General features: G+C 42.8%; 1 protein-coding gene across 4 annotated transcripts in view; it reads right to left on the reverse strand.

Moving 5' to 3' along the window:
• LOC144699404 (lysine-specific demethylase 4C-like) overlaps positions 1–13,425 on the reverse strand; it is a 477,121-nt gene that overhangs the window by 384,460 nt on the left and 79,236 nt on the right. For all 4 annotated transcript variants that reach the window (XM_078570575.1, XM_078570572.1, XM_078570571.1 and 1 more), the window contains exon 6: positions 1,230–1,279. In XM_078570575.1, the coding sequence (XP_078426701.1) occupies positions 1,230–1,279 (50 nt within the window). The remainder of the gene's footprint in view (positions 1–1,229; positions 1,280–13,425) is intronic.

A 13,425-nucleotide genomic window follows, 5' to 3' on the forward strand; every position in this document is an offset into this window, starting at 1 on the left:
GAAAGTGCTTTAATGTGCAAGTCTTTCTTTCTTGTTTCAATGAGCTAAAATACATAGCGACTTTAAGTTGGAGTAGGAAATAAAAGTTCTGTTCCAGAGTTTAGATTTTATTATTAATCTAAAAGCCAGCAATGCCCTCAATAAATGTCAAATTTACATGATTTTCTGTTTTACAAAGTTAGCCAGCAGTTTTTCTTTTGTATTGCTGAGAGAAGGGGGCATGCTTTCCTCTTGCACTCATCAGGGCACTTCACAAGAATGCCAACATAAGGGGAAAACAACAATTTACACTGGATGAGAAAAGTGCTGATTGGTTGGCAAGTGGACTCTGGTATTGGTATTCTTGCAAAATGTCCTGGTGATAAGACGAAAAGCTTCAAATGTTTTTTTTTTCAGTGATACTCTAGTTCTGCGCTACCAAACAACTATTTTTTTTTATATGCTAACTGCAATTTTGAACAAATTTAGTTAAGTACCAATGTCTCATATTTCTACTCGCAGCACTTTTTTTTTAAATACTCAAACTTTGAAAGATGTCTGATTAGCAAAAACAGATATATTCTTTGACAGATTTTCAACTATGGCATAGTGCCTTATGCCAATCCTAAAGCAATTTTAAGTCCATGTTCTGTGCCTACATTTATAAAGTACCCATCAGATAAAAAAAAAGTTCTACTTACAATGCAACCTAGGCCCCAAATTTTCATGCATCAAAATACATGCCAATGAAGGAAGCAAATAAGATTGTCCACTATCCTACTGGACTTCCAACAGGCCAACTAAGCACATTGTAAAATAAAAATGGAAAATGTAGCACTCATAGCACCCAGATCTCTGTGCTCCATTCTTCTGCAGCGCGGGCAATATTAAAGTGCCACGAATCCCCACTTACTTTCATACTTGGGTAATATATTTTAGGAACCCAAGTGCATCTTATTTCCACAAAGCAAATTCAAACAAATTTACAAGTTTGTAATAACCTTACCATTACATAAACTCACCCCTTACCATTGATACTTTAATACAAGAGATTTGCATCGGTTGTACTAATAAGAAATCATCAAAAAGACAAAGGTGCCCAATCAGATAATCCCATCCTACACCTGACTCTGACAAAATTTATACTTCTGGTCCAATGAAAAGGTTAAAGCCAGAGTATTTCAAATAAGATGAAAACAACACATTCCAGTTGAAATTTGATGTTTGGCAACATGTTTTAAATTCATTACCTTGTGCAAGGCGTTCCAGCCTCTTCCCATGATCTGGGGGTACTGCATACCTGAAAATGAAACAATGGATACGTCAATTCAACCCTTTTCAGGTCTAGGTTCCTATCCTGCGGTTTAAACGCGGACCTAAGATTAAGCATAACAAAAGCACACAGAACATCAACATTTTTCAACATTATCAAGACAAATACAAAACCACTGGACATGTAACACTTCCAAAAATTACAGGACCAGTGAATATTTTCATAGGTTACTTACAAATGCAAGTGTAACTATTCAAGTATTAAAAAATTCAAGTATAGAAAATAATTGTGCTATTTTTTGTGTACATCAACTATTCTGCTTTATTAGATTTAATATGTTTAATTATTAGCAAAGAGAACTATTATAGAGTCTCATATCACTTAGGCAGATACGCAAATAGTTACAGCTAAATTGAATCTGGCACCAACTTGGTGACATTCATTACTCACTTCTGCGTAGGTATTAATTCGTTGAAAACATTTCTAAATCAATTACTTTAAACTGGAAAAAGCTGTAAAACCATGGTAGCGTAATATTTATTTATTTTTAGGGCAGAAGGGCAGGCGCACGGAGACGCGCCTCCGATCGGGTCGCCATTTTACGTGGGTGAGCCAATTAAGGCCCGTCCAGCGTGACATCCGCAAAGGGGCGCTATGTGCTCCCTGTGCGGGCGGTGGGGGGGGCAGTGATTCCCCGAGCCGAGAGTGCACTCTTTCACGCATGCGCGCGAAAGAGCGCATTCATCTCCCTGAGGCTAAGTGTTGCCTCAGGGAGATCGGCTCCACAATAAAAGAATCTTAAAAATAGAAAAAAACAATATCCCTGACATGTCCCCTCATGTGACACTGTCACATGAGTTGGGACATGGTCCATCACTCTTAAATACATTTTAATTACATTTTTTAAAACCTACATGAAACCTCATCCTGCCTGTGGATGAGGTTTCATGTTTTTTCCAAAGCTCGCCAGGGCTCCTAGCTTGCCCACCCACCTTAAGGTTGGACAGGCAGGTCCATTACTTACTTTAACGACTTTGTCAATGGCCTCAATTGGCCATTGACAGGTCAGCGGGCGCACAGCTGATTCGGCTGAGCCCCCGCTGACCTGAAAATTGAAATGGGGCGCGGTGACGTCTGGGGTTCCGCCCAACGTCGTCCCACGTCATTTTACTCATCGGCAAGCGGGCCTTGCCCCCCAACCAGGAAATCCTGGCCTTAATTTTAATATACTTGTTTTCCATGAAAACCTATTTCAGCATTCCCTCCATAGTCAGTGCACTGCAACAAAGTAGTCACTGAAATAAAAACAGAAAGTGCTGGGAAAAACTCAGCTGATCTGGCAGCATCTGTGAAGAGAAAAACAGAATTAATGCTGAATCCAAAAAGATTCTTCCTCAAGTTACCGTTGTGTCTTTTTTCTCCTCAAGTAAGGCACTAGCTTAAACCAGGAATTTTAGTTTGTAAATATTTCAAAGTTTGGTAAACTTTAAATTTGGTAAGTTTTAAGTTGTCTTATGTCTAAGTAAGTCTTAACCTTTATTTCTGGTAAGTTTAGAGGGTAGACCAATAAATAGAGACATGAGGGAACTTCAGCTCCAGCAAATGCACATTTTTTGCCATGTGGGAATTCCAGGAGGCTTCTCCTGTCCTGGACAACCACATGGGCAGTAAGTGTCATCAGCTGGCAGAGCTCAAGCTCCAGGTTTCGAAACTTGAGCTGTAGCTGGAGTCACTGCGATGCATTTGCAAGCTGAGATCTACATGGGCTGCACATATTTGTAGAGATGGTCATCCCACAGTTTAAGAGTGTGCAGGCAGAGAAGGAATGGGAGACCAGGCAGTCAAGGAGGTGGTGCAGGAGCTTCCTGGCTGCATCTCGCTTTCTAGCCAGTATTCAGTTCTGAATACTGGTGAGGGAGATGGGTCCTCTGGGGAGTGCAGCCACAGCCAAGGCAACAACACCATGGGTGGTTCAGGTGTACAGGGATGAGGTAGAAGGTCAGGAAAGCAATAGTGATAAAGAGATTCAATTGTTAGGGGAACAAACAAGTGTTTATGCAGCCACAGATATGACCAAAGGATGATACTTTGCCTCGATGGGACAGTCACGGAAGTCACTGTGCGGCTGAAGAACATTCTGAAGTTGGAGGGGGGGGGGGGGGGGCATTTTGTGTGTGTGTGTGTGTGTGTGTGTGAGAGGAATGGGGGGGAAAGAGGGTGAACTGCCACGGGTCATGGTCCATTTCTGTACCAGTCAGTCACAGAAAGGCTAGAAACAGGGATGAGGATCTGCAGCAGACTCTAGGCAGCTAAGAAAGAAATTTAAAAAGTAAGACCTCAAAGGATAGTAATCTCCAGATGACTCTGTCACATGCCAATGAGTACAGAAATAGGAGGATAGTGTAGCTGAATCCATGGGCTGAATTTTCCCCCCATTGGGGGGGGGGAAGTTGGTGGGCGGGCGCGTCGCCATTTTACATGGGCTCGCCGACTCGTAAAATTCTGCCCCATGGCTGCAGAGGTATCAGGGGGAGGACTTTAGATTCCTGGGACTGGCATTGGCATCAATCCTGGGAGAGGTGGGGCCTCTACAAGGTTACACCTTAACAGAAACAGGACCAATATGCTCACGGGGAAGTTTACTCATGCAGCTGGGGTTTAAATTCACTTGGCAGGAGGATGGAAACCTGAACATTGATTCAGAAGGGAGAGGAGCAAAGGTGCAAATAGCGGCCATGGAAACAAAGGCTCAAAAGTAGACAAGGGAGTTGGTCAGTGATTAGTGGTGTATGCTTTTTTTTTATTATTCTTTCATGAGATGTGGGTGTCACTAGCAAGGCCAACATTTGTTACCCATCTCGAATTGCCCTTGAACTGAATAGCTTTTAGGCCATTTCAAAGGGCAGTTAAGAGCCAACCACATTACTGTGGGTCTGGAGTCACATGTAGGCCAGACCAGGTAAGGACGGCAGATTTCCTTCCCTAAAAGACATTAGTGAACCAGATGGGTTTTACAACAATGATAGTTGTCACGGTCACCACTACTGAGACTAGCTTTACATTCCAGAATTTTTAATTAATTGAAATTAAATTCCGCCAGCTACCATGGTGGGCTTTGCAGCCATGTTCCCAGAGCATTAAACTGAGTGTCTGGGTCATTGGAGCAGTAACATTACCACTACACCATCAACATTGAAATGTTTCAATGCAAGGAGTCTAGTGAATAAGCCAGATGAGCTGAGGGAACAGGTAGGCACTTGGAAGTATATCACAGCTATTACTGAAATATGGTTTAAAAGGGCAGGGGCAGTAGCTCAACATTCTGGTTACAGGGTTTTCAGATGGGATAGGGAGGGAGATAAATTGGGGTGGGGTGGGGTGGGGGGGTTGCAAAAATTGTTTAGAAGAAACAATCAAAGTTAACAGAAGGGATGATATGCTAGAAAGAGCATCAAATGAGGTCCTACGGGTTGAACTGAGAACAAAAGTAAAGGCAATCACACTGTTAGGTGTATAGTCAGGCAGAGAAGAAGAGCAAATCTGTAGGCAAATTGCTGAGGAATGCAGAAACAAAAAGGGCTGTAACAACAGGGTATTTTTGTATTAACTGGAATATAATCAGTTTAAAAGGCATAGAGGGCGCAGGATTCTGAAAATGCATTCAGGAGAACTTTTTTATCCAATACTCCAATAATCCAAGTGTAAATATTTTAATTTGGGGAAAGGCCAGTTTTACAGGCTGAGGTGTGAGTTTTCTAAAGTGGACTGCAAACAGCTACTTAAAGGTAAATCAGTCGGAGAAGTGGGAGGCATTCAAGAAGATGGAGAGGGTTCAGGACAAATATGTTCCCACAAGGAAAAATCTAGAGCCCCAAAGAGCATACAGTGTAGGATAAGGCAAGAAAGAGAAGCATATGTTGGAGCTCAATACTGCAGAAAGCCTAGAGGAGTATAGAAAGTGCAGGTGTGAAATTATATGAGAATTTGGAACAAAGAGCAGGCAAATATTGGCAAGTAAAATCAAGGAAAACCCAAAGACGTTTTATAAATACATTAAGAGCAAAAGAACAACTGAGGAAGCATCCTTGAAAATGGATAAACAACTAGACCTGAATGAAATGCATCCCAGGCTGCCAAGAGAAGCAAGGGAATAAATAGCAGTGGCGCTGACCATCATTTCCCAATCCTCTTTGCCCAGTGGCAGAGGACTGGAGAGCTGCTAATGCTGTGCGGTTGTCTAAAAAGTGAGGAAGGGGTAAAGTAAACCAAGTAATTACACACCAGTCAGTTGAAGCTTGGTGGTGGACAAATTATTGGAAGAACTTCTGAGACAGTATAAATTGTCATTTAGAAAGGCATGAATTAATCAAGGACAATCAGCATGGATTTGTTAAGGGAAGGACATGTCTGAATAGCTTGATTAAATTTTTTGAGGCGGCAATAAGGAGAGTTGATGAGGATGGCACATTTGATGTGGTCTACATCGATTTCCCCAAGTTTCTGACAAAGTCCAACATGACAGACTGGTCAAAAAATAAAAAGCTCATGACTCAAGGGCAAGTGACAAATTGGATCCAAAACTGGCCACCAGCGGGAAGCAAATGGTCAATGGTCGACAGCGATTTTGTGACTGTAAGGTAATTTCCAGTGGGGTTCCACAGGGCTCAGTCACTGAGTCTCTTGTTGTTTGTGGTATATGTCAAAGATTTAGATTTAAATCTAAGGGGCATGATCAAGAGGTTTTCAGATGATACAAAAACTGCCTGTGTGGTTGATAGTGAGAAAGAAAGCTATAGATTGCAGGAAGATATTAATGGATTGGTCAGGAGGGCAGAAAAATGGCAAACAGAATTCAATCCAGAGAAGTGTGACGTAAAGCATTTGGGGAAGGTAGGCAAGACATCACAATGTCGAATAAATGGTAGGATACCGAGAAGTGTGGAGGAGCAGAGGGACCTTGGAGTGCATACCACAGATCCCTGCAGGTAGCAGGACAGGTAGATAAGGTAGTTAAAGCACCATATGGATGCTTTTTTTATTACCCGAGCATAGAACATAAGAGAAGGCAGGTTATGCTGGAAACTATATAAAACACTAATTAGCCCACATCTAGAGCACCGTGTGCAATTCTGGTGACTGCATAACAAGAAGGATGTGTTTTCACTAGAGAGGGTACAGAGGAGATTTACAAGAATGCTGCCAAGAATGGGGAATTTTAGCTAAAAGGCTGGATAGGCTGGATTTGTTTTCTTTAGAACAGGGGAGGCTGAGGGGAGATTTCGTTGAGGCAAATACAATTATGAGGGATCTAGATAAAGTGAATAGAAAGGACCTATTTCCATTAGCAGGGAGGTCAATAACCAAGGGGCACTAATGCAAAGTAATTGGTAGAAGGGTTACAGGGGAGTTGAGAATTTTTTACACCCAGAGGGTGGTGGGGTTTGGAACTCACTGCCTAAAAGGATGGTAGAGGCAGAAACTGTCACTTAATTTAAAATACTTGAATATGCACTTGAAGTGCCATAACCTACAAGGGCTGGAAAGTCGGATTAAGGTTGGATGGCTCTTTTTTGGCTAGCATAGACACAATGGGCTAAATGGCCTCCTTATGTGCTGTAAATATTTTCTATTCCAATGTAGCCAAAACTGACCCTCAGGAAACGCCACTACAGACCAAATTCCAGTCTGAAAAACATTCATCCACCACCACCGCTTTCTGTCACTGAGCCAATGTTATCTCCATGCCACCATTTTCTGCTTAACTCCATGAATTTCTATCTTGTTAATAAGCCTCCTGTGTGGCACTTTCGAATGCCATCCAAAAGTCCACATATATAGAGTATCTACAGCACTACCTTAGCCAACCTTCTTTGTTACTGCATCGAAAAATTGAATGAAGCTATAGCAAGCCCTCACTTAAATTTGTGGTTGTGTTCCTGAAAGTCATGGCTTTAAGTGAAACAACTTTAAGTGAATCATAGGTTCCCATAGGAACCAATGTTAAAGTCAGAGATAGGTTCCTTCGGACAGTTCTTGCCCAGAAAAAAAAAATGCACAAGTTGTCAACTGTACCATGCATGTGCAAAACTGTGCATTCCTTGCTGAAATAACTTGCAAAATAAAATACACCACTAAATATTAAAAATACTATATACAAAAAATTAAATTCTTTTAAATTACAGTACTCACCTCAGTACAGTTCTTTCAGAATAGATTGACCGGGCTCCATCTAGTGGCAGAGGTTGGTCAGTACAGGTAGCAGCTGAAGTCCTGACTACCTGCACTGACCAACTTCTGTCACTAGATGGGGGCCAGTACTTCGCAGAATTCAGAAGCAAAGCCAAGAGCTGAAGGCCAGGACCTGAAGAGCAGGAGCCGGCAAGAGCAGGAGCCAGAGGAAGAGGGACTTAGGGCGATGGCAGAAGCACTGCGGGAAAAGTCATGTGAGCAGGCAGGCCACAGAAGAGGAAAGCTGCGGCCAGTGACAATAAAGTCAATAATGTTAAACAGATATATTGACACTACTTCACTGACGGTGTTAAAGTGAAATAACGGTTAAGCGAGTTGATGTTAAGTGAGGACTTCTGTATTGAGACTTGTTCACAAACCATTTTGGGAAACGAGGAGAGTTACATCCTCAAAAAATCCTTTACTGTTCTGAGTCATAAAATTTGGCGGATATTCTTTATATCCATAGCCTAAAAAAGGACAATCTTGGTTGTGTTTTTAAATAATAAAAGGGTTTGGGTAGCAAACAAGCGGTGGAGCTATATTTTCTGATCAGGGAATCCAAAACAAAGGGGCACAACTTAAATTTGAGCTAGGGCTTTCGGAGTGAAATTAGGAAGCACTTTTCACATAAAGGGGAGTGGGAAATTCAGAATTCTCTCCTCCAAAAGATTGTGGTCAATTAAAATTTTCAAAATTGAAGTCAGATTTGTTTAATGGGCAATGGTTTCCAAAGGATAGGGATCAAACATATGGCTTGAGACGTAGAAGACTTCTTAGGAGATGTAAATGACCACGTGTTTCATAAGATAGTTTGTGAACATATAAAATGACATTTTGAAGCAGTGAAAGGGCCACAGGAGTAAATTAAGATGGATTAGCCATGATCTAACTGAATGGTGGAAAAGACTCGAAGGGTTGAATGGCATACTACTGTTCCCATGAGTCAATACCATCAAGTATTTCTAGATGATGAAAGCTTCTCTTCCAAACTGTCACTTTATTTCTATGTCGCATCACTTTCCCCCCACTGCATTGACTCATTTGCACACCACTATGGTCCTTAGGGAACTAAATCTGTTACAGTGCAAAGAGACGTTTTCAAACTAATTACATATTTGCAAACCATTTTAGGAAATGAGTGAGATTTATGAAAAGAGGAAAGGGGGAAGAGAAGAATGGGCAAACGCTGGGGGAAAGGGAGTGGGGCGGGTGCCGCCGGGGGCAGGGGCAAGGGCGGGTGCCGCCGGGGGCAGGGGCAAGGGCGGGTGCCGCCGGGGGCAGGGGCAAGGGCGGGTGCCGCCGGGGGCAGGGGCAAGGGCGGGTGCCGCCGGGGGCAGGGGCAAGGGCGGGTGCCGCCGGGGGCAGGGGCAAGGGCGGGTGCCGCCGGGGGCAGGGGCAAGGGCGGGTGCCACCGGGGGCAGGGGCAAGGGCGGGTGCCGCCGGGGGCAGGGGCAAGGGCGGGTGCCGCCGGGGGCAGGGGCAAGGGCGGGTGCCGCCGGGGGCAGGGGCAAGGGCGGGTGCCGCCGGGGGCAGGGGCAAGGGCGGGTGCCGCCGGGGGCAGGGGCAAGGGCGGGTGCCGCCGGGGCAGGGGCAAGGGCGGGTGCCGCCGGGGGCAGGGGCAAGGGCGGGTGCCGCCGGGGGCAGGGGCAAGGGCGGGTGCCGCCGGGGGCAGGGGCAAGGGCGGGTGCCGCCGGGGGCAGGGGCAAGGGCGGGTGCCGCCGGGGGCAGGGGCAAGGGCGGGTGCCGCCGGGGGCAGGGGCAAGGGCGGGTGCCGCCGGGGGCAGGGGCAAGGGCGGGTGCCGCCGGGGTCAGGGGAAGGGCGGGTGCCGTCGGGGGCAGGGGCAAGGGCAGGTGCTGCCAGGGGGCAGAGCTGACTTATATTCCCTCAACAGATGCCGAATGACTGCTGAGTGTTTCCAAAATCTTTTTTCGTTTTAACTATATTGAGGCAAAACCAGTTCATTATAGAAGGTTACTGTATTTGAAGCATATGAGCAGTACATAGGGAAGTGGGAAAAAAGTGAGAGATAGAATTCAATGTCAGTACGTGAGAATCAAGCGGTAGCAGGATTTTGTAATCGGAATGGAATTGGCTCAGTACTATGGAAGAGCAGAGAACTTTGAGGATATTTTCCGGTTGGGGGAAACAAGCTAATGGAATTCTCGACTTTATCTGAAGAGGTAAATAACATAAATGTCGAAGATAACAATGAGTTTATATGAAACCTTAAAATATCTTAGAGCCATAATGGGCACCATGCCATAGCAACGCTATTTAGGCTTTAGAGACAGTATAGATTCAATATGATGCTTCCTGGTATGATAAAAAGCAATACGAAGGATGACTTAAAAATCTAGTCTTTTTCAGTAAAGCAACACATAGTGCCTTCAACATAGTGAAATGTCCCAAGGCATAATGAAATGACACCAAACCACAAGGAGCTTTAGGGTGGCTGACCAAATGTTTGGTCAAGGAGGGAGGTTTTGAGGAATGCCTTAAAGGAAGAGGTGGTGAGCTGGAGAGGTTTAGGGAGGCAATTTCAGACATTTAGGCTTGGCAGCTGAAGGTGCGACCACCAATGGTACAACAGAGAAAACTGGCAATGCACAAGAGGCCAGAATTAGAGGGGAGCAAAGATCTTGGAGACGGTTGTAGACCGAGAGAAGGGCGTTGAAATATATGAGAAGAGGCACAGGATAGATTAAAAAAATTTTAAAGTCTGTCTATTAGTTGTGAGGTCCAGAACGAGGGGCATAGGTGTTGGATTAAAGGTAAGAGATTTAACTGTGGAATTTAATGTGATTAGAACTAGACACTCTGTAGAGGGCAAATGCTAACATGGACTGGTTGGGCAATGTTTGCATTTGATGTTATTTATATAGAGTATATATCTGTTAAAGTATATACCTGTTCATCCGCCAACAACCTGATTAGAAATTGCAGCAATCCCAGTCTAAAACAACTTCAGAATAGCTTTTTCCTCAAAAGCAAATGGTCTTGTTCAGCAAATAAGTCAACTGAATGAAGTGTACTCAAGATCAACAATGCAAAAGAACTGAGTAAATCAGTTCATAACAAAGACATACAGATGTCTAAGACATTCATACTATGTCAATAATTCAACAGAGAAGTACCCCAATTTCAACCAGTAATAATGAAATGTCACTATGATAGATAAAGACTGATTACAGAATGCTACATGACTAATATCTGGAACAAGCAAGTGGCAACAAGATAATAATTGTAATTCAAACAAGAAAATTTTATGTCGGTTCTAGGTAAGAGGACCTTCAGGACATAATTACTGAATGTTTTCTTGCCATTTCTTCATTCAATTATTTTTATCTTCACTTAAAAACAAGACATAAACGCAAGGGTATATTTTTATTTACAAAAGGGACACATGAACTGATACCATGTCTGCTGGAACAAAGATCAATTTGTTTCATATGAAGAAACCAACTTTTTCTTTAAATGAAACACCTGTACTTAATTTATTCTTATTTCTCAAGTGAAGGTATTTTCACTTTATTTTTAATATATATTTTAAAAAGTCAGTAATTATCAAACTGTGCTTCCAAACACAGTCTAACTAGCTCACAAAAGCAAAATACTGCAGGTGCTGGAAAGCTGAAATAAAAACAAAAAATGCCAAAAATACTTAGCAGGTGAGATAGCATCTGTGGAAACAGTTAACATTTCCTGAAGCTTTAACTCTTTCTCTCTACAGATGCTGCCTGACCTGCTAGCTAACTTGCATCTTCTGTGCTTTTAATAAGACCTTAAAAATGTAGGTAACATCAGCATTACTGGGGTTATAAACATATGTTGCTTTTTAAACATTAAAAAAATTAAGTAATAAATTTTCGAAAAAAGCAAGCAAAATATTTCAAAATTGGGGTACATTAAGACACAGATGATTGCACCATATTGTTGCAGTCTTAAATGATACACAGGGTGATGCTGTGTCCTCTGTCCATCACGGCCAATATTCCCCAAATGGAATGCTTGCAAGAAAACTAAATGCAATGGGATCTGAAGCACAGAGGGGAAGAAATCCCAGGCAAATATCTTAAGTATTTACTCCCACCCAGCAGTGGAGGATCCGCCAATACCAACCCATATCCCCCTCCCTGCCCACTCCTCCCATGGCCCATGACACACAGACTAGCAAAGCTCTTGTTAGGAGTTAGAAGCTACAATTTCTTATTATAGCACAATTCAGTCCTTGCCCCAAAAGTTTACAGTATTTTCAGTGAAAGTAATATCAAGTGGTGACCAATGTTTCCTTTTGTTGTGCTTCCAGCTGCTGCACAGTCATGCTCGATTGCACGCAGCTTAGCGAAAACATTGGTGCTGACAAGAAATAAATTTATTCATTGCTTCAGATTTTAAAATAGCTAGGTTCAAAACGCAGTGTGCCCTCTGCTAAGTTTCAAAATGGAAACCAGGAAATTATGTGTTAATAATGGAGCAATCCCACGTGTTTGGACAGTAAATAAGATAAGGTTACTTTGAGTAACATGGATTGTTTCAGAGAAATGCGCAAAAGATGGTGGAGGGTAATCCATTATTATAGTTTCTAAACACAAAAGTGGCAGGGCCCACCACTGTGCAAGTCCCATTTCCCACATTTTGTCCTCATACTTTCCTCTCACTCCCAGAACCACGATGGGGTTACCTGTATCCTCAGTTTCCACTCTACTAACTGCCACATTCGAAGGATCATCCTCCATCATTTCTGCCTCCGGCGTGATGCTCCCAGCAAATGCATCCTCCCCCTCCCCTTTCATTTCGAAGAGACTGTTGTCTCTACAACATCCTAGTCCACTCTTTGATCACCCCCACCACCTCTTCCCCCTTCCCAAGCAAGGAGATGCTACACCTGCTTTGTTATCTCCTCTTTTCTCAAAATCCAGGGACCCAAACACTTCTTCCAGGTGAAATAGCGATTTACTTACACTGCTTTCAATTTAGAATAAGCTATAAGCTGCTCACAATACAATCTCCTCTACACTGGGGCGACCAAATGCAGGTTTGATGATTGCTATGCAGAACACCTCCATTCAGTCTGCAAGTATGGCCATTGAGCTTGTCATTTTAATTCTCTTCCCCTCATCCACTCTGATTGCTCTTGTCCTCCTACATTGTTCCAATAAAGGTCATGGAGCAGAATTTTTCAATTGAGCGCTTTACTGTCTTCTTGACTCAACATAAGATTTCAACAATTTCAGATCATAACTTTTCCTCCCATTTTTTCAGACAGCAGTTGCTGTTAATGATTCTGTTAATGCCATTTACACCTCCTCTAGACCCACCTGTTATTTCTTGATTGTCCCATTACTATCCTCTTTTGTGTACCACCACCATCTCTTTTATAAAATAACCTCTCTCTTCCACTCTGTTACAGATTTTCCCTTTTGTTCTTCTCCCCTTCCCACTGTATCTGCTTAAAACCCATTACATTTCTAACTTTTTCCAATTCTGATGAAAGGTTATTCATCTGTGAAACATTACATATTTCTCTACAGATACTGTCTGACCTGCTTTGTATTTCCAACATTTTATTTCACATTTACAGCATCTGCAGAATTTGCTTTTGAAGTACAATTTGCCTGGTATTCCAAACTGCAAATACTCTTTCATATGAAACAGACAGAAAGTGCTACAAAGCTCAACAGGGCAAGCAGCATCTTAGAAAGAATAGTTAAAGAATAGATAAAAATAGATATCAGCACTGATATCAAAACAAACAATGTTTCATCTGCTCTCTCCACAAATGCTGCACAGCCTGCTGAGTGTTTCTGGCATTTTCTGTTTTTGTTTCACAAGCACAGGTTTCTCACTTTTTGTTTATGTCTCATCATATGCAATCAACAACAGATATAAATGGTGCCCAGTGCGCCTGACAGTCTCTTTCATCCTTTTCATACGATACGAG

This window comes from Cetorhinus maximus, chromosome 2 (genome assembly GCF_964194155.1).
Source record: "Cetorhinus maximus chromosome 2, sCetMax3.hap1.1, whole genome shotgun sequence".
NCBI lineage: Eukaryota > Metazoa > Chordata > Chondrichthyes > Lamniformes > Cetorhinidae > Cetorhinus > Cetorhinus maximus.